The sequence below is a fragment of the Hoplias malabaricus genome, chromosome 5, assembly GCF_029633855.1.
Source record: "Hoplias malabaricus isolate fHopMal1 chromosome 5, fHopMal1.hap1, whole genome shotgun sequence".
NCBI classification, from domain to species: domain Eukaryota; kingdom Metazoa; phylum Chordata; class Actinopteri; order Characiformes; family Erythrinidae; genus Hoplias; species Hoplias malabaricus.
The window spans coordinates 37318501-37340263 of record NC_089804.1 but is presented as its reverse complement, the minus strand read 5'-3'; the positions used below and the strand labels follow the sequence as shown (position 1 = coordinate 37340263).

At 43.5% G+C, this 21763-nt stretch overlaps 1 protein-coding gene across 5 annotated transcripts in view; it reads right to left on the bottom strand.

Moving 5' to 3' along the window:
• magi1b (membrane associated guanylate kinase, WW and PDZ domain containing 1b) overlaps positions 1 to 21763 on the bottom strand; it is a 133086-nt gene that overhangs the window by 42569 nt on the left and 68754 nt on the right. For 4 of the 5 annotated variants that reach the window (XM_066670108.1, XM_066670111.1, XM_066670109.1 and 1 more), the window contains exons 3-12: positions 17430 to 17549; positions 16343 to 16543; positions 12290 to 12494; positions 11557 to 11639; positions 8625 to 8660; positions 4980 to 5037; positions 3764 to 3849; positions 2979 to 3092; positions 1789 to 1974; positions 1047 to 1685 (exon numbers count right to left, since the gene is read on the bottom strand). In XM_066670108.1, the coding sequence (XP_066526205.1) occupies positions 1047 to 1685; positions 1789 to 1974; positions 2979 to 3092; positions 3764 to 3849; positions 4980 to 5037; positions 8625 to 8660; positions 11557 to 11639; positions 12290 to 12494; positions 16343 to 16543; positions 17430 to 17549 (1728 nt within the window). The remainder of the gene's footprint in view (positions 1 to 1046; positions 1686 to 1788; positions 1975 to 2978; positions 3093 to 3763; positions 3850 to 4979; positions 5038 to 8624; positions 8661 to 11556; positions 11640 to 12289; positions 12495 to 16342; positions 16544 to 17429; positions 17550 to 21763) is intronic. The other variant, XM_066670110.1, reaches the window with a different exon arrangement.

Sequence of the window (21763 nt, the reverse complement as noted above, 5' to 3'; positions counted from 1 at the left end):
CTCTCATACAGTCATCAAAGGAGAACAAGCACAATTCCCAATGCCACTTACTGCAGATCAGCATTCAATGCTAAACAAAGCATGTCACGGCAACAGCCGAGCGTACACCTTCACGTTATGACGCACAGTGATGTGTAGATGGTCATCCATTTCCTTATTAGTGAGGAGGCAGCGACTGGAGGTTCAACACTGAAAGCTCCTCTGCCATGTCTTAGGTGGGCAGTTCTCGACACTCGTCCTTGAGCCAGCAGTCGTTCAGTGTGACCTCAACTAAAGGGGGTTCATTCAATGCCTTTGCACATGCTAAGTACTACAGGGATCTGGCTTATAACACTCTCAGAGAGAGAGAGAGAGAGAGAGATATCATGGTCTACCAAGTCTCCATAAATGAGCAAGAGGTGAGAGATTCCATAGCCAAGAGTATGCCCTTTGCTCTGGCTTCTTTCACCACCTCTCTCTCTCTCTCTGACAACCTATCACAATTATACCCAGCCCATCCCCTCTCACAATCACACACCCCATCTGTTGCCAACCCCCTGCCTCTCTTCCCACCATCAGGTCCGTAATTCCTTTTCCTTTCTCTCCATTTGCTTTCATTTTCACACCTCATCCTGCTGCTTTCTGCTTTCTAGCCACCGGTCCTTCTTTCCTGTGTTAAGCAGCTCTTTTCTGTATTCCATTCCTTTTCGCGTCACCTTGTCTGTCACTCCTCGTCCTTGCCTTCCTTTGTCCTCAACTGCAGTCCACCAGGATGTGATTCATTCTAATACGTCTTGAGATATTATCGTTATAACACAATGTATGAGTCAAAGATATGCCATGAATTATTTAGCGATCGATTAGCAGTACACAATTATTCATTCATTCAGTCATTCTAATGCAGTGTTTATATGGTCTGTCTCTAACAGCAGTGTGTGATCAAGCGTGGCATGCAGCCTTGAAACAAAAAAAATATAATATATGTATATCTCCCAACGAAAACATAAAAGAACACCAAGCATTTGTCTGTTGGATCAAGCTAGTAGCCAGATACACCATCCACTCACCTCTTTGGACCAGCATGGTCACCTCGCTGCCTTTGGGGCACTTGCTGAGCATGTCCACAACCTGGTTATGGGTGAGGTTCTGGACGTTCCTCTTGTTGACCTCCACTATGATGTCTCCTTCCCGCAGCCCTCGGCATCGCGGGTAGTCCACAATCTGCTTGACCCGCTGGCCCCCTCCGGAGGGGCTGTCGGCGATGGTGAAGCCGAAGCCCTTGTCTCCTTTCTCCATGTGGACGGTGATGAGCTCAGGCTGAGTGGCGATGGATGACGCCAGGGTGACTACGTCACTGGGGTAGCGCTCCTGCGAGCTGTTCGACGCCACTTCGTCCGACGGGCTGCGGGGTCTCGGGGGGTCACTGGAGCCGTTCAGAGTGCCCACTCCTGTGGCTGTTTGACTACTATGGCTGGACGGCGAGTCATAGCTTTCCTGGCCGTTCACGATGATGGGCTCCTTGTCCACGATGGCCACGGACGTCACCAGACTGGTGTTGGGGTCATCGGGGTCAAAAGGCAGCGGGTAGCCGCGGCACAGCTCCAGGTCCACCATGGAGCCGATGGGGATGGACTGAAATATCTTGACCACCTGGGCGTGCGTGTAGCCCAAAACACAAGTGTCGTTCACGCTGACGATGACGTCACCTGAAAGATGGAGATCACGTCAGCGTCAACTCGCCCAACATTTGTGGTAACCACAGTAGATGGCATGTAAACACAGCAACAACCAGGCTGGTGGACTTCTTACCCGTCTCCATCTTGCCGTCCAAGGCTGCTGGACCGTCCAGCACCAGGCTTTTGATCTGGAGAAACTCGTCCGGCTCGTCTCCGCCCACCACGGTGAAGCCAAAGCCGCGACGGCTCTTCTTCAGTTTGGTGTTGATGAAGGTGCCATTTAACTCCGCTGGGTTCCTCGTGAAAAATGGCTTCCCTCCTGCGCAAACAAACAACAATAAACAAAAAGTCCTCGTAGTGAGGATAACATCTGAAAAATATTTCACTATTTCAAGAGCAGTGCTCAGCATCTTTATTGAAAACAGTATCAAACATGAAACTTGAGAACACACATTCCTCATAAATTCTGCCTGCAAGCATTTCACGCATTATCAACCGTGCAGAGTAATTATCCAAAGCAAATTATTCCAATTAGTCTGAATTATTCATGGGTCATTTTGACTGTACGTTCTGTAAAGTCAAAGGATAAAACGCTAGCGAATATTAAAGCTTTACCTAATTACAAAACAACACCAAACCAAACAAATAACGGTTTAAGAACAGTTCAAGTGCGAGTGAACAGTTAAAGTGTGGGTGAACAGTTAAAGTGTGGGTGAACAGTTAAAGTGTGGGTGTTGCTCGGAGCTGAATTGTACATAAGCTAAAGATCTGAAGCTGTGGGTGAGAACTGGACTCTTTGAAAGAACTAAAAGACTCCATTAAGGCTTCATTAAGGAGACAGAGCTGCTGTATTACACCCTGTTGTATGAGCCTTGGTGTCTTATTCACATAGCTCCCTAACAAAGATGAATAGCAAGACTTTCTGAGAAAAAGAGAGAGGGAGAGAGAGAGAGGAAATAATACAGGAGAAAAATGGTGGAGAACAAAAAAGTAAGGCAGCTTGAGGGAAAAAGAATAGATGAAATTGATACATAATGAGAGAATGGGGAGTGAGAGAGTGTGTGAGAGAAAGAAAGAAAGAGAGAGAGAGAGAGAGAGAAGTGATGAATGTACTAGATAAACTCATACAAATTAGAGTTTATAATTTATTAGTTCATGATGAAGTTTAACCAGACAAAGTGTGTGTTTTATAGAAGGAAAGCTGTGCTTGTCATTATTTGCATTAAATATCAGAAATTACAAGCAAAACAAAGGTCCTTGCAAACCGTGTAACTCAAACATACATTTCTGTGATGACATCTTTTTGTGAGAAGAAACACCTACGTTTGGCCGCTATCTGGGGCATCGGAGCGGTGGAACCCGGTTCTCTGTAGGTCTCCTGGTGGTTTGTGGTGTAGCTGGCTATCGGCGCTGCTGTCGGATGTTCCTCTATCCATTCTGAAACAGGGAGGGGAACATCTTGTTTGAGTTTTTACAGACACATCCTGAGACAAGATGGCCACTACCAAGCAACCAACACGACCCTTGAAGTTTAGAGCTGTGAAAAACATGTGCCCTCTCGCCCAAATGAGAGGGGATGATGGGGGCATGAAGCATGGAAATGAAGACGACGTGTGGTTGAGAAAGCTGAAAACAAAGTCTGAGCCCAAGAGTCCCATGAGGAGCAACCTGCATTTAAAGTGGGCCTCTGCAGGACATGATAAATATAGAAAAGGGCAGGAACCACTTTGTTGATACAAGGGAGCTGTGATAGCGCTGTGTGATGCTATTAATGAAAGGCCAGTTGAAAAGCAATACATTGATTCCAGTCTGTGAAATATGAGCCTGGACTGAAAATCACTTTAAAGGACATTGCCATGAAAAATGTGGTCTACAATCAGCTCTGCCATACTCTTAGAACCCTCATAACTTAGAACATATGATGGTAATATATAAGTAAATTAATTACATAACAAATATATGTTTGCATATTAATTCTTTTTGTAGTCAGTATTCAGTATTTAACCAAAAATGTGCTTGAAGATTAAAGGTCATGCAGAGGTTGATCTTTACTAAACTGGAAACACTGGTGCAGATGGTCAGTAACAAACACTGGATACACCACTGACCTTCAGAAGGCTGCGACTGCTCCAGCTGCTTCTTTCTCTTCGCCTCCAGAATGGGATTCTCATACTGAGTCTTTCTGTTAATATGACTGAGAGAGAGACAGACAGACAATCAAGCACTTATAGGAGAATATAGTAGAAGTTATACTTATACGTCAAAGCAGGAGAGAACTGACAATAAAAGAAAGAAAACAGAGCATGAAATAGAACACAAGAGAAACAAAAAGAGGTAGAGAGTTGTGGACACACTGATAAATGTGTGATCAGTGTTTGGAATTGTGTTTGAGCGGGAGAGATGCTCTGTATTCTGAAACCATTCCAGTGTAAGGTTCTGATCTAAGATCAGTTTTTCTCTCACTCTATAGAGAGCAGGGCTTTATTACATTGAACTCGTAGAAAATCACATCTTTTAATAAAGAGTGATATAAAGATTCGAACATTTGGGACTGGCCTATTTTCCAGAAAAAATTGAGTCAACCATATTGCGAAAAACATCTCTAAAAACCAGGAATATTGTTCAAAAAGATGCAAAAAAAGGGGAAAAAGCCTGGGAGATAGGGCTTTGAACAACATCAAAACATTTGACTGCATTCATGTTTGTGCATAACACACCCAAGGGTCCTCAGCAGGAGAGAGAGATAGAGAGAGAAAGAGAGAGAGAGAGAGATTTGATACATGATAAATGCGTTAACAGATGATTGACCTTACTCAGTTTTACCGTGAAGTTTGTCTTATGCTACCGTTTCCCCTTAAATCAAATGTTACCATTCAGCTAAATCATAGTGGTGTCTGTAGTTTGCCTCTTCAGCTTTGAACTGGAGCTACAAGGCTAATTTAGCTAACATGTAATGAGAAACTATGTACATAATTAGCATAGTGCTAATTATACTTGCCTCAAGTTGCTAAATAAGATCCCAAACAAGACTTGCTTATGTGGTTTCTAACCTTTTTTCCCCCCCCATATAATTACAGTGGACAAAGATTTGGCCATGGCTGCTAGTTTTGTTATTGGCTAGATGTGATTGTTAGCTTTTGCCAGCTAGCCAAGTATGCTTCAGACCAAAACCAAAGGACTTCATTTGGGAACTAAAACGAAAGGAATTTGTGAGAATGTGATTTTGGCCAAGCTATTCTTTAACTAGTACAAATTCAAACAAGACAAACTAATGAAAATGGAGGTGCTCTCTGGGTAAAAAGCTGCAGTTTCTCCATCACTTACTCTACGTAATAAACACCATACACTGGGTCATCAATCTTCTCCCAGCCTGCGGGCAACTCTGAAAGAAAAAACAGAGAAGAAGTGGAAATGAGCTTCAGAGCCACCGCCAAATTAACGCTATTCTTCTTTTCCTCGCTCAGCTCACTCTTATAACATCTCAGAGGCAATAAAACCATCAAAACCAGGCTATCATACTGGGATTATGAGAGAAGCTGCAGTCATCAAGTGACCCAGCCATTTGTGCGGCTCCATGCAAATGGAATTCTCTGTAAAATGATAATCACCACGTCCCAAACCAATAAATGAATTTGTACATTGCCAGCGGTGCTCTGAGCTAATGGTGAGATCTAACACAACCCTAGAGATAGCAGTATTTAATACAGTAGGGCTAATGATGCGCTAACGGCTTTTGTGCATTTTATTCAAAAGCGCTAATATTGCTAAAAATAAGGGAATGTAAACAAAAGCTATTTAACACAATGTAAATAAAACCACATAGAAATCAGTGGTTTAAACATTGTATTTATGACTTATTAGAATTTTAAGTGGGATGGATACTATCATACTTTTAGATTTTAATTCCCTCTTAGTGAGAGCTTCTTAAGTGTTGAAATACATAATGCCACTAAGCAGCATCCAAGTAATATACAGCTGTTTTAAGAGTTTTAAGCAGCTGACAATGAAACAAATTGAAAAAATGCACAATAACACACCTGTACCTGTATAATTTTAAGCAATTGATCTGCAGCTCATTAGGCATTAGCTAAATATGCCAGTGTTGTCTAATATCATAGTAGGTGCACAGAGGCTAGTTGTTGTGACCTCAGCAGTTTTGAATTTTGAGGTCAAGCTAGAAAAGCTAAAATGGGTGGGAATTTAAACCAGGTGGGAGTTATTTAAACTCATTAAAATGCAGACATAAACTGTATGAGGATCACCACTGCACATCCTAAAGAGCATACAAAATGAACAAGTGTGTGCGCATACAAAAGCGCCATCACCACACAGTTAACAACGAGCAAAGCAAAGGCGACTCCATGGAATTTAACGAGACTTGTGTGTTTCCAAGTTATGCTGCAACACACCTCTAAACGGAAATTAATTGTATCTATGACTGTTTTGACAGGAACAGTGGATTTGCATAAGGCTCAGAGCCATGGGACGTCATAATTCATGATTTTTTTTTAAATAATTTTGTTTGTTCAATATACAAAAAACAGCACTTTTACTGCACTGCCCATTAATTGGCCAAAAAACAAGGTGATTTCTCTGTTCAAGAAGAGGAAAAAGTCGTTATCTCTTGCTTGCAGAGTGATAACAAATTAGCCAGATTGGCGTTTTGTTCTAATGAAGCCGTAAATGTCACGCGATGCTAATTGCTTGTGAATAATCTTGTGATGATGGAGTTTCCTCAGAGGTATTCCTCAAGGCCTGTATTACACCTGACCCACCTTCTTTACCAGTAATAATAATGATAATCATATTTATGATTTACTCAGGTTCAGTATCTGACAGCAATTTGTTTGCACTTACATTTACAATTACTTACATGTACAACTACTTGCTGTTTCTTTTCAAACAGCCGTGACAGGCTCTCATTGAATAACTCAGCACGCTTGGAGGAGAACACTATGATAGGTTTTTAAACAATGTACTTCCAGTTATATCCAAACGCTTGATGTACTTATTTCCATATTTCCCCCTCTAATTTTACTTATTTATTTATAATTTGTTGAGTAATCAAACAAAAGCAATGGTGAAAATCCTTATATACAAATCATTTTTCAGCACACTTCTGAGTTACTTCTTACAAAGTAAAATACTTAAGATACATTCCTGATTTCTCCATAGATTATTTTACCAAATCCATTTTTTCCGTCCGCCGAAAGCTCTGTTCACTCAGGTGTCAGTGAAGTGCTCAGACAGGATGGAGATATCCATTTTCCTTCAGAGACGCTGGACTGAGTCTACATTCAAACCCGTCTGGCTGCTCCAGAGCATCTCCAGAGAAGCATGAAGCAGAATGGAAAGCAGTTATAGCCGTGGCCCTACTCTAATCCAAGTTCTGATCCATACGCTTTCTGTAATGATTTGTGTTGGGATTTGAGAGTCAGATTCTGTTTCTGCATATGTTACTTAAGGAAGAACATTTTATATAATAATAACAGAGTATTAGTTCCAAGCCCTGTGTTCTACAGAGGAGTGCTTTCAGACCCTGGTATTGGTTCCTGTCTTGTACAGTTTAGGATTTACCTGATGTAACAACTCAGGCAGGGATCATTAATTACCAAGGGATCAGGTAAAACAGCAAGAGGTGCAGTGCAAAGGTACTCCGGGTGGATTGTGTAGTTTCAGAATATTCATGTCAGTGTTCAGACATCATGTCTCTACTACTTGTCAGGTTTGAACACTACAGGCTCAGTGGGATACTGTTTCCCTGGCATACAGACAGTTTGAGATGTTTTTTTTCAACATTGTTAAGATGTTTAGTTACAGGTATGTTGTGGCAATTTTGTTTTGAAAAGGTTTGACTCTGAGCCTGAATTCTACTGAGTTAAATCTTGGTTCAGACTCAATTTTATCAGACTTCAGCCAGGTTCTGACCGAATATTATTGGGCTATGGTGATTCTGGGTGAGAATTGTCCCAGGCTGTGGTCAGGTCACTGCTATAAACTGGATCTGGGTTCTTCTGGACTTGGGTAGAATTGAACTCAATACCCGTGTTTGAAATGACTTCTCTATACGCTCAAGTGGCAAATCATTGTTAAACCACTGCTGTCGCATTCTGCTCTGATCTGAGGATGTGCTCTCTGTCTCTTCCATGTCACTAGGGGACCCGTCGCATCTTCAAATCCCACCCTAAGCCTATGCTCGATGGCATCTGGTCAATGTTTCCAATTTCTCCAATCGATGGCTATTGACCTTGCTTCTCCAATCTGTCTGGATGAAGAAGAAAAAAACAAATCGCCGGCCTCTGAGGCAGATGCTAAGTACGTGAAATCCATTTCCACCTCAGGGCTGGCCTTCGATTGTGGATACGGCTCACGGTGCTGAAGAGGGCAGTGGGGGGAGGGGACCCGGGGAGGGTCTTGGGATTTCAAATAGATGCATGGTGCTAGACACTGTGATATGAGAAACATGTCTCGACACAGAATTACTGTGGCTCCGTGGTCTGCGTCATCGTTTCTGGGATGCCGAGCCGCACGGATGCATACGAAAACAGCACTGTGATTGCAGTGGAGTCGTATTACGAATACTGCCTGGGTTTGCAAGAACAGCGATGAATATTTTATGTTAGATGGAGCAAATGACAGCACAGCAAAGCTTGTTTTGAAATGATGGGACTTTTCACTTGGGGCCTCTTTCTGATCGGGTGCACTGTAGAAAGTGACTGGAGGGAGACCAGGCAGGAAAGCATTAGCGGAGGACTGGAGGATTAAGACACACAAACAGAGCTAGAGCCAGAGCCAGAGCGTGCAGAGAATAGTCAATAAACCTGTCCGTTGAATCTGATCAGAAGCCTGTCTGGCATTTCGTAATGGCTGCAGATAAAATTGTTGCCCTACCAAGACAAGATTTTGTCTTTCAGTGGGTATAGTGAGGGACCAGCAGAAAACAAGATTTCCCAAAGATCAGTGCCCTACCTAGGTCATTGTCCAGTTCCTCGGTATGTACCCCTTCTTCTCAAGGCCAAGGCAAAGCAGAGTGGGAGGGGATAGGAAGAGAAACAGTGAAAAAAGAAGGACAGAGGGAATTATATTGAGGCATGGTTTGACATTATTCATTGCAAGGATTTTCAATGATGGCCAATTTTAGCTCTATCCGTGGGTTGAAGTCATGTTTTACTGCGACCATCTTCCTAAGTCTTTCTCTGTTTTGGCTCACAGTTTAATAAAGTAATTTCTGCTAGTCTGAAAATGTGAGATGATGAGAGACGCCACAGTGAAACCAAGGCAAAATCACAGATGTCCCTCTACACCCTATGTAGGGCACAGTGTATGTCAAAAAGTAAATGTGTGTGCACTCACGCAGTGTTTTACGTAATGTATATCTGCTTGCAAAATAATTTTTATTAATCTTTAAGGTTCATGTCTCCCTAGATGTCATTTTAACATCTAAATGAAAACTAATTGCGTTGAATGAAACAATAAAACAATTTAAACATTAGTTTTTTCATTCATTCATTCATTATCTGTAAGCGCTTATCCAATTCAGGGTCGCGGTGGGTCCAGAGCCTACCTGGAATCATTGGGCGCAAGGCGGGAATACACCCTGGAGGGGGCGCCAGTTCTTCACAGGGCAACACACACACACATTCACTCACACACTCACACCTACGGACACTTTTGAGTCGCCAATCCACCTACCAATGTGTGTTTTTGGACTGTGGGAGGAAACCGGAGCACCCGGAGGAAACCCACGCAGACACAGGGAGAACACACCACACTCCTCACAGACAGTCACCCGGAGCGGGAATCAAACCCACAACCTCCAGGTCCCTGGAGCTGTGTGACTGCGACACTACCTGCTGCGACACCGTGCCGCCCACATCAGTTTTTAACAGTTTTTAATTAGAGCTGAGTGTTTATGTGTAACTCCTATATGCACAGGTCACCTGCAACACATGAATAGAGATTAAGGTCGAAGGTGTGACCCCAAAAATAAAAATATTCAACAAAAATAACGTAAGGTGAATTTTCTGAGCTGATTCAGCCAATGAACAGGTCTCAGTTATAAATTCAACAAGTTATGGGACACATTATTTACACATAAATCTGTCTTGTCCATTTATCTTCCTGTAAACTGAACATCACAATTGGGCATGGTTGTGTATGCTTCAAAACCAGAGCCCTGTGAGGAGAGGAAACACAGTGGTAACAGTCAGAAGAGAAATTCTTAAAACCCCAGTCTGGAATTGACAAGACTAAAGACGCACTGGGATTAGCTGCTTGTTTAATCAGAGAGCCTGGTAAACATACATTAGAGCTATAATTTGGTAGGGGTGTTGATATTTGACAGCTTCTGATTTTGTGCTAAGCAGCAGCGAGTTCTAGCAGATTCCTGACTGGGGCTTTAATCCAAACAAACGCTAATTAAACACGACTTATTATGGGAGTTGCAAGAAGCAGCCAGATATGCTGAAAGCAACCAGTCTCCTGAGGTTTTTCCCCTGTATAAAAAGCATGTAGAACCTTACCGCAGACTGCATGTGATGTTCAGAGAAAAGCTTGAACTTGCCTTTTAACAGCGACTATACAATTACATCAGCCCTGATTTCAGAGCAAACGAACCAGTCCTTCATGCTCCACTTTGCTTGTGTTTAAACCTCTCAAACACAACAAGGGCGCAAACTGTGTGTGAAAAGGTAAAGCTTGAGTTTGGCACAATTTACAGACCTCTTTAATGACTCCCAGTAAACTGAGACACATTGTGTACAGTAGAGGTTTTGGGGCCCAACTGTATTTGAAGAACTCTTTAGTATTTGAATATCTGATATGATTCGTAGAAAAATAATCCACATATTTCTCACAGGGAAAGTTCAAATGGTGCCATTTAAATTGACAGAGCTTCTAGAAAAAGCCCAGGGCTTTTGGCATATGAGCACAGAACTGTGAATAATCTCATTCAACATGTGCTGAAGAGCTAATACTGCAGGGGAAGTCATACTCTGACTGACTTTAGGAATACGGAATCTAAGTCTGTGTGTGTTTGTCTCCCTCTCTTGCTGTGTGTCTGGTGTGTAATTAAGACAGAGTGGCTCTGAAGGAAGAGGGGATGTACAGTAGGCCGATTGGAGCTGGGTGATGCGAATAATCCAGTCCTTCCTTAATGCTTTGAAGTACGTGTGTGAGACAGACTCTCCAAAGGGGGGGGTGAGGATTACGGCAGCGTGGAGAATGTTATTACGGCTCAAGAGAGCCATCTATAGGCCACTGAGGGATCACACCAGACATGGGAGAATGGGTGGAGTCTACAGACTGAGACTAAGAAAAACAAAGGTGTGGTGGAGGATTTCATTTGTGTCCAATCCATGTGCTGCTTGGACTACTGACATGAATCTAGAATTTGGATTTTCTCTACAGCGGTGGCAATAGGAGCCAGGGTCTGAATGTCAACAACCACCACCTGTGAACGTACTCCTTTCTCCTGAGACTTGAATGTAATGTTACTAACGGGAAACTAGTGGTAAATTCCAAAAAGTGATTGGTATTGGGTTTATTTACTGATATTTCCACAAGTTATGGATTCAAACCTATAACTTTAAGACCACAATAAACAGCAAAACCAATGTAAATCAATGGCTGAGGCATCAGGAAATATACTCTTAATCATTTCATGCAATAGCTTTTAGTGAGGAAGCATTAAGAGACATTAAACTTTATAGCGGTGGTCACAGGGACCACTGTTATATCTGCGCTAATAGGTGCAATGTTGGTGCATTGTGTTTGCAAACCACTTTGTAAGATTCCCCTTTAACGTGGGATATCTCTTGATATGGCAACCAAAAACTCACTTTAACACATGGAAAATGGGCTCGCCAAAAACACAGTAGACGAAACACATAAGTGACCTTACCATCATCTTCACATTCTTCCAGGGGTTTCTGGGGCTTGTCAAGACACCGGGGGTCTATCCAGGACGTGGTCTTCGTGTTGTGGCTAAAAACACACACACCAGAGAGATGCTCAGGAATTGATGCAGTGGGAAATACAGCACAGCAAGGTCCCATCACTCCACTCATTTATCAGAAGAGTATGAAAGTGCTGTTGGAGCTGGAATGTTCATTATTAACACACTCATCGTCATCTTCTGTAAATGCCTCATTCGGTTCAGGGTCAGAGCCTGTCTGGAATCAATGGGTGCCACACCCAGGAGCAAAACACGAGTTTGGACGGAGGCTGAGAATGGTTTTGATTGCATCTCAATGATGGAGCTATTGCTCAGTTTGAATTGAATTGTATTTTTATTATTTACAGATTTAAGTGCAGCTTTCTGATCTTTTCTGAGACTTAACAAACTACTATTTACATTTACATTTATAGCATTTGCCAGAGGGTCTTATCCAGAGCGACCTGTGAGGTCACTGGTATTACAGCTAGGCCAATGCAGTGTTAGGAGTCTTGCCCAAAGACTCTTATTGGTGTAGCACAGACTGGTTCCCCAGACCAAGAACCAAACCCAAGGCTCTCACATGGGAGCCAATGGTGTTACCACCGTACCTCACCCACCACCTATCTTCCACTAAACCAAGCACAAAACCTTAACAGCAACTGACACCGAAATACATTTTAAAAAGGAGTTTTCTTACTCTATAAAGTAGACCTCTCCACTCTCTGTGTAGGCCATCTCCCAGTTTTCGGGCAGAGGGCCCAGAGGGTCCTCGTCCGAGGGGTGGCTGGGGTGCGTGTGCGTGTTCTGAGTGCTCTCCGTGGTTGACGCCAAGGCGTTGTTGAACCGGTGGGCCGGGGCGAAGGGTCGCACCGAAGGCTGCTCGTCTGGTTCACTCGAGTCTCCTGTAAGACACATAAACACACACTCACTGAGCAGAGCTGCTGGGATCTGTTGATAGAGTTGCTACTCAAATCAGAACTAATGCTTCTGTGCTTTTCTGCGCTTTGTTCATCTGCCCCAGACATGGGAGTTACAGGGGGCGGGGTCACTTCACACCCCTCTCTGGCTTCCTGACCTATTTACACTCATCAAAAGCCGTTTACACTTATTCTCCCACATACACACCACCACCACACTAACACTTTCCTGGCAGTCTGCAAGCCTCAGACACACATTCAAACCGAATCAACAACCTTTCAGCCATTAGGAAACTGTAAGAGTGACTAGAGTTACATCAAATATTTATTTATACAGTGCTTTTTACAACTGATGTCACAAAGTAGCAAACTGTGTTAAAAATACTCTTTTAAAGTGGAAGTTTGGAGCCAAAAGGTGTTTGTGTTGTGGAGGTATGTGAAAAGTGAATGTATGGAGTGCTGATGTGTAGAGTGATGGTCAGTGGTGTGTTGATCATTGATCACTCTGGAGGTCTGGAACGCTGGCATGTGCTGTGATTGTTTATGGTGTGCTGGTGTGTAAAATGTAATAAGGTTTTTTAAAAAAGCATATTTGGACATAATATGCAATAAAGTACATTGCCCACTCTTTCTAAGAAGCTGCTCACTACTATTCCTCAGACAAATATCCTTAAAACAAACTTCAAAGCCAGCAGATTTGCTCCTAACACATTTCACCCTAATCCAAATTAATTAGAACTTCAGTTTGTTGGAATCTGCTGAAAAAAAGAAGTTTCTAATTAATCCAATTATATTGTAATTGCCAAGTGCTCCAGAACCTGGAGCAGAAAATCCGACAGCCGAGAAACAGACCCAGAATAGGGAGCATCATCAGAGTAGGCACAGCATTTGCTGTATTTAAACGTAAAGTCCTGTATTAGTGAGTGTAAGCCACACCCCTGAAACAGATCTGAAGATTCACTATTTGTTATTGTTGGTGTTAAATATAGCAAAAGGCGCCAGTCTTAACAGCCAGAGGGCGCTGTTTAGTCTCGGTCTGATTGCAAGACAGCAATAACAAACACAGCCTGGTGAGATTCACATTACAAGTCTCATTGTCCACGTGTGATTTCTTGCTTACCCGCAGACTTTCTGCTTTGGAGGTTGTGCGTGACCTATATTTGCATTAAGTGAGACTGGTGTGTGTAAGCTACAGATGTTTAAACTCAAAAGCAATGCTTTCATAGAGAAATAAACAACAACCCACAACTGAAGATGTTAGCAACATAATTATTAGCTCCAGAGGGAGACAAATAAAGATCAGGAATGTGGCAATTCCAGCTAAGGGTGGGCGATATGGCCCTTAAATCATATCACAATATTTCAGGGTATTTTGGTGATAACGATATTATTGGCGATATGAGCACATCACTGAATTATACTTTCATTATTTTAAGGAACACACTATTGCAAAGAAATAAATGTTATAGTAATATTAATTTAATTCTGGGCGGCACGGTGGCGCAGCAGGTAGGTGTCACAGACACACACTCCAGGGGTTTGGAGGATGTGGGTTTGATTCCCGCTCTGGGTGACTGTCTGTGAGGAGTTCTCCCTGTGTCTGCGTGGGTTTCCTCCGGGTGACAGTCTGTGAGGAGTGTGGTGTGTTCTCCCTGTGTCTGCGTGGGTTTCCTCCGGGTGACAGTCTGTGAGGAGTGTGGTGTGTTCTCCCTGTGTCTGCGTGGGTTTCCTCCGGGTGACAGTCTGTGAGGAGTGTGGTGTGTTCTCCCTGTGTCTGCGTGGGTTTCCTCCGGGTGACAGTCTGTGAGGAGTGTGGTGTGTTCTCCCTGTGTCTGCGTGGGTTTCCTCCGGGTGACTGTCTGTGAGGAGTGTGGTGTGTTCTCCCTGTGTCTGTGTGGGTTTCCTCCGGGTGACTGTCTGTGAGGAGTGTGGTGTGTTCTCCCTGTGTCTGTGTGGGTTTCCTCCGGGTGAATGTCTGTGAGGAGTGTGGTGTGTTCTCTCTGTGTCTGCGTGGGTTTCCTCCGGGTGAATGTCTGTGAGGAGTGTGGTGTGTTCTCTCTGTGTCTGCGTGGGTTTCCTCCGGGTGACTGTCTGTGAGGAGTGTGGTGTGTTCTCCCTGTGTCTGCGTGGGTTTCCTCCGGGTGACAGTCTGTGAGGAGTGTGGTGTGTCCTCCCTGTGTCTGCGTGGGTTTCCTCCGGGTGACAGTCTGTGAGGAGTGTGGTGTGTCCTCCCTGTGTCTGCGTGGGTTTCCTCCGGGTGACAGTCTGTGAAGAGTGTGGTGTGTTCTCCCTGTGTCTGCGTGGGTTTCCTCCGGGTGACAGTCTGTGAGGAGTGTGGTGTGTTCTCCCTGTGTCTGTGTGGGTTTCCTCCGGGTGACTGTCTGTGAGGAGTGTGGTGTGTTCTTCCCTGTGTCTGCGTGGGTTTCCTCCGGGTGACAGTCTGTGAGGAGTGTGGTGTGTTCTCCCTGTGTCTGCGTGGGTTTCCTCCGGGTGACAGTCTGTGAGGAGTGTGGTGTGTTCTCCCTGTGTCTGCGTAGGTTTCCTCTGGGTGACTGTCTGTGAGGAGTGTGGTGTGTTCTCCCTGTGTCTGTGTGGGTTTCCTCCGGGTGACTGTCTGTGAGGAGTGTGGTGTGTTCTCTCTGTGTCTGTGTGGGTTTCCTCCGGGTGAATGTCTGTGAGGAGTGTGGTCTGTTCTCTCTGTGTCTGCGTGGGTTTCCTCCGGGTGACTGTCTGTGAGGAGTGTGGTGTGTTCTCTCTGTGTCTGTGTGGGTTTCCTCCGGTTTTCAGGTTTCCTCCCACAGTCCAAAAACACACGTTGGTAGGTGGATTGGTTACTCAAAAGTGTCCTTAGGTGTGAGTGTGTGAGTGAATGTGTGTGTTGCCCTGTGAAGGACTGGCGCCCCCTCCAGGGTGTATTCCCACCTTGCGCCCAATGATTCCAGGTAGGCTCTGGACCCACCGCGACCCTGAACTGGATAAGGGCTTACAGATAATGAATGAATGAATAAATATATTCTTACATAACACCATGGTTTATTGTACATCGGATATTTCGTAACCAAACCACCTCCACACGACTGAAGTCATTCCCGTTTAGAGCAAATTTCTTGACCTCAGAGCCACTTTCCACCGTACATTACTGTGCCTAAACGACTCCTGTAAGGAACGTAAGCCGTATGACAGGTAAATACATGACGTCGTTATGTAAACAAGTATGAATATCACTATATCACGATATTGATTTTTTTTTTGTTTCGTTTTAAAAATTATGACGATATTATCGCGAATGATACGTGAGGGTACAGCCCTAATTCAGCACGAGTAAAAGTCACTGTTTCGCATCTCAGACATGTGTCCACTCATGAAAAAGCATGAGGATGTCCAATTAAATGTGGCTTAAACGTCTGTGTACAGTCTAGAGCTAACACTAGAGCTCAGATAACACTATTTTCACTCTTTCTGGTGCAAACAAACATAGTTAGGCTAGTGAGTGTCCTTGGGAACATGCTTATGGTGAGGTACTTGTGTTTCTCTGAAGCAGAGCAAACACACATATTTAATTGAAATATTTGTTTGTAGATTTGCTGTAGTTTTCTCTAATTAAAGTAAAACTATGCTAATAGTGATTTCAGTGTTTGAATACTGGGAAACTCCAATGGTCAGATCTCTCTCTGTCACTCTCTCTCTCACACACACACACACACACTACTACTATACCTAACTACTACTAGAACAAACCCTAAGACTTAGTCTAACCCTAATTCTAACCTATTATCCTAAACTTTTACTACCTTAATCATAACACATTATCACCTTCACACACACACACACACCTGTGAAGCTGCTGTTCATTTCAGGAAGCTCCTCCTCATCCTCTGTCTCTGCTATTCCAGCATTCTGCATCTCATTGTAGGACTTAGTGCGGCGAGGCGTGAGCTGCAGATCGAGGGGCCGGCCGGCTGCTGGGGCATCACTGCTGACCACTCTCACACCGGGCGGCTGGGCAGAGGGCTTTGGGGTACCATAGTAGTTACCTAGGCAACAAGGCGGGATATAGGCATGAGTCGACGGCAGAGGAGGGGGAGGAGAGGAAGAAAGAAAACAGTGGAGGGATTATGATCTGAGACTGAGTATACTGTACAGACTGAGCGAGAGAGAAATGAATACAGTGCTGAGAAAAAGGAGAACAGAAACCAAGAGAGGCATGTAGGGAATGAGAGGGATGCACAGGAAAAAGAGAATAAGAGAGGAACAGTGAGAAGAAGCGGGTGAGGGATGAGAAAGGAAGAAAAGGAGAGAGACGGACAGGGAGAACAGAAGATGGCTCAACGTCAACACTGAAAATAACTTGATAGGAATGTCATTAACAGACAGCACATTAAACATGAGGTGAGCTGATGATGAAGAGGTTTGACTGTGATGACAGTAACAGTGGGAGAGACCACTATTGTATGTAGCAAATGACTCTGAGGGTGTGTGTGTGTGTGAGAGAAAGAAGACACTGATATACAGAATGATGAAACCACATGAAATATCCATGTTTCTGTGGTTTAAACACAGGTGTAACATGTATGTCACACACACGTCATTGCACACACACACACACACACACGTCAAGAAAGCATCTTTAGTATAATTCCTACTAATATATCATCAGAGACGGTAGCAGCCTACGCAGCAAAAATGATATTTACATTAACAGTACGTTTATTGAATACGGCAGACACAGCATTAGTTTCCTGCCCGAGCTGGGTTCCAAACCTTGGTCTACTGTGTGTGTGTGTGTGTGGATATATACATCCTCCTTTTCTCTAGTAGCCCTTGCTGCTCGCCTGGCTGCCTCCTTAAAGAAGAATATGTAGTTAATGACTCGCCTGATTAAATTTGAGGTGTAAAATAAAGGTAACAGATTTGTCTTACCTTCATAAGAGCCGATTTCCAGGAGCGTCCCGCTCTGTTCTAGTTTGAGGAACTCGTCCACTGATAGGAAGTTGTAGTCTACGCCGGGCACCTCTCCGTTGCGTGGAGGGCGGGTCGTACCTGCGAGAAACAGAAACGGTTTGTATTTAGTTTGAGATACAAACTGTACACTGCTCTGCTAAGCATTTATTACACGGGTCCTGTTTACTGCAGTCTGCAATCTTACAGACCAAAGGAACCTGCTTAGACTCGCATTCTTGTTCCACGTACGATGCATTCATTCATTCATCGACTGTAACGACTTCAATTCAGGGTCACGGTGGGACCGAAGCGTACCCGGAATCACTGGGCGCAAGGCAGGAACACACCCTGGAGGGGGCGCCAGTTCTTCGCAGGGTGATAAACACCTCACAAATTCACTCCGTAATTCACCATAAAAGGAAACCGGAGCACTAACCGCCATGGAAAGAACACATCAAACTCCTCACAGACAGTCACCCATAGCGACGCTTCAACCCACAACCCCAGGAGCTGTGGGATAGCGACACTACCTGTTTGTGCCACCCATGTGCAATGCATGTGTAAACCAGTAAAGCAGTACCAAACAAGATCATTTGTACAAATAGCCATTGTTTTCCACCAGCCACTGCTGCTATACATCAGCCTTAAGAGATTTCAGCAGAGATCTGAGCTGCTGGATGTGTGAGTGGAGACGTTATCCCATATTCATGAAGCCGTGACGCTGCATGACCAAGCACATTCCAGGTTCTCTCAGCAATCTGCCCCAGACGAGCTGCATGTCAATGCTAACAGACAGGCGTGAGCAGTGTCACCGCGCCGTGGAGGGCGGGGGAGGGGATCAGGAAACATATTGGAAGGTAAACGATGACAGGAGGCAGCAGAGAGAGAGCTGATGTACAACAGGCCTGCCCTCTGTCTGACTGCCAACCTCTCGCTCACCTTCTGTCTCTCGCTCTTTCATTCTTTCCCTTTTCTTCTCCTTCTCTCCCTCCCTCACACTCTCTCTTTCTTTCTGTTTGTCTCTCTCCTAAATTCCCAAAGATTACAGCAGCCTGAGGATCAAAGCAACCAGTTTTACAACCTTGCCAGCTTTAATTCTCTCTCTTTCTCTCTCTCAAATTAAAGGAGCCATATTCCACAAGCTGAAATGTTATGATAAAATATTTTCAGCATCTCTTTCAGGTGTGTGAACTCTTTGAAAAGCTGCAACGATCCATCTCCTGTCTGACAGCCACGAACAGTACAACATTTAGTCATTTATTCCACTCCAGACTATTTGCACCAACAACGTTTTGTTCAATACGAATGTCCAGGCCACACAGCCACAGGCCAAACTGGTAGTAACATGGTTGTGACATCATAACCACAAGCAACTTAAACCAGGATGTTTTGCTTGCTTTTGCAGCATCTCTCCTATTCAGTGTTAAAAGTGGTTTATAATACAATCATAGTGGGTACCATCCGCACATTTCCTTTTACTTTGTAATGAACCCGATTTAACAGACAATGCTTTGTAGCAGAGATTAACAGCTGCTCGTACACAGGTCAGTCTGTCTCCCTCTGGTCAGCATCTGAGAGCATGGCACTCTGTCAGGGCAGTTGCTTATTGGCCCTGGCAGTGGCAGCCGTGATACATCAAGGTTGTGGTGATAACTCAGATAAGGCTGGGCTTCCTTTACCTTAATGACCGTTAAAACACAAGCTTAATCTTTTCCCCTGGACTCTAGCAAAGAGTAGCAAGGTCAACAGCTACCGTTAAATAATGCATGGCCTGATACACCCTCCTTCTACCTTCTGGGACCAATAAAGACAATCAGGTTTGATATATAATGAATCAAATTCCAATTATAAATTTGGAGCTGTAGTGTCTGTAGAACAGTTTACAGTTTGTAGAATAACTGGGGAGTGAATGTATTTCAGTATGTAGTTTTTAGTAACTCTTGAGTGGTTTTAATCCTGTAGGAGGTTTCAGTGTGTAGTGTTTACAGTTTGACAGTAATAACTCTGAAACCATTTTATTACACAATGATTCTGCAGTGTGTGCAGTTTTTCGTCTGGCAGTTTTACAACTTTTGAGTGGTTGTAATTCAGTGTGAATTACAGTTGTTTTAGCAGATGGACAGTAAAAACTGAACAAGAACTGATCCAGTGTGAGTCTTCAGTGTATACATTTTTTCAAAACAGACTGATGATGAAATATAATCTGGTCTGAATATTCAGGCTCAGACGCAGAAGCAAAACACCACGATTTGTGTATTGCGTCCACAGCCAAGTGCCTTTTGTTTGGATTTGTGTGTGTGTGTGTGTGTGTGTGTGTGTGTGTGTGTGTATGTGTATTCGATGAGCGGATGCTGCAGCACTACGCATCCTTCAGTAAAAATAGCTAGGCCTTGCTCATAGTCATACATTCTGTTTCCGTTGCTAGGGACAACCCTGCGAGGCTGGAGAATCACTCGCAAGCCCATCCCTGATGACTGTGGAGTTTACACACTGTTCCAGCTCAAAGCTTAACACACACATTACAGATCAACTCATGTTTGATGACGAGAACAACCACAAAAATCACTGACAAAAGCAATGGCCATGGTAATCGGGTCATGGAGATCAAGGAGTCTATAAAGCAGTGGTTCCCAAACATTTCTGCAGTGCCCCGTTATGTAAATTAGAATATTTCCCCAATAAACACATGCACATCTTTTGCTTCTAGTCTCTACTGGATGGGTTATAAACACTAATTCATACAAAATAAATAGCAACTTTTTATTGAACAGGACAAAATAAAGTGAAATATATTCTATACTGATGAATTATTACAAGTAGCATACACTATATATGTATTCATTTGCCTTACTGAGGCCTCCAGAAGGCTAGAAGGGTATAACAGCTCCCCAGCATTGGGCAGTGTAGCAGTGAAGAAGCTCCATCCTATACCTTTGGGATGGACTGGAGTGGGCCTTAAGGTTGGTACATCTCACTTACTCTTACACATGGCCACATAACATACAGTACATTAATAATACACTGATGTTGCCTATAGCTTTTTAAGTAGTAAGAGTCAATGCCAAAAGAAGCAAAAGGAGCCAGCTTTCTGACAATACGAGGCAATTAGCCAGAGCAGCTGACAGGCCTTACTGTATCAGTGTGGTAATTGCCCAGCACACACACACACACACAGTCTGTGTACTTCACTAAAGCCAAAATCTAAGCCCAGCAGAACACGTCCCCTGGGGCAGCCCAAAAACACTATGCTAACCCTTGGGTGTATGTGTGTTAGCTTGTGTGTGTGTGTGTCTGTGCGTGTGTGTCCCAAAGCACATTGTTGTACTGTCTGGAGTAACATCACAATTTCACTTACAAACACAAATATGATATGAATCTCCATCTCGTGCAGGATTTCTCAGATTGTGGGCTAATTCTTATGAAATTAACCCACACTTATTATTTGCCAGTGTGCACTAACATCAGTTGTGAAGGCTATAATAAATCCACATTAATCTAGAAGCAAAATTACAACACATAATTATCCATGGTTACAATCACACTCACCTACACCCGTCCCTGCCCCCCACCACCCCCAAACAAAACACACACACCCCTCTTTGACCCCCATCCTCATTAGCCTTAGGTCAGTGCGTCAGAAGGGAGATGACCCAGTCACCAAATGGCTCTATCTACAGCACATCAGTAAAAAACACTAAAACAATTAGCTAATGGAGATTCCGAATGCATGCTAGCTCCCAGACACAAATACCTTCCATATAAGGAGATTAGCAGCTAGCTAGTCATAAAATTAGCAGTTAGTTTGTCATACAGTTTCTGTATGTATCTGCATTTATAATTAATAATAATAATAATAATAATGACTACATGAAAAATTGAACAGACACCATTTTCTTCAAATAGATATTTAGCAAAAATTGAGATAAATGTTTCTATGTAAATACACTCCTTATAGAATAATCAAAAACAACAAAGTATTTTAAAGTTTTAGAGTAATATTCATATACTATGTGGAAAGTGTGTAGCGTTATAATTCAATATCTGAAGCTGATCTAAAGCTCTGTTGCTTGTTAGCTACATTAGCATCATAGCTCCGGAGCCAAATAAAAGGAACAAACTTCTGACACCAAATACGTCTTTACTAATGAACCACAGCTAACGTAAAAGTGGAGGAAGTGTGCAAACTGCATGGTTTTTCCTCAAACATTTCCTTTAACCCAGCGCTACTCTGTGTATATGTGTGTGTGTGTGTGTGTGTGTGTGTGTGTGTAGCAAGATGTTTGCTTGCTGGAAAAGAGCAGTGTAGCTTCAGA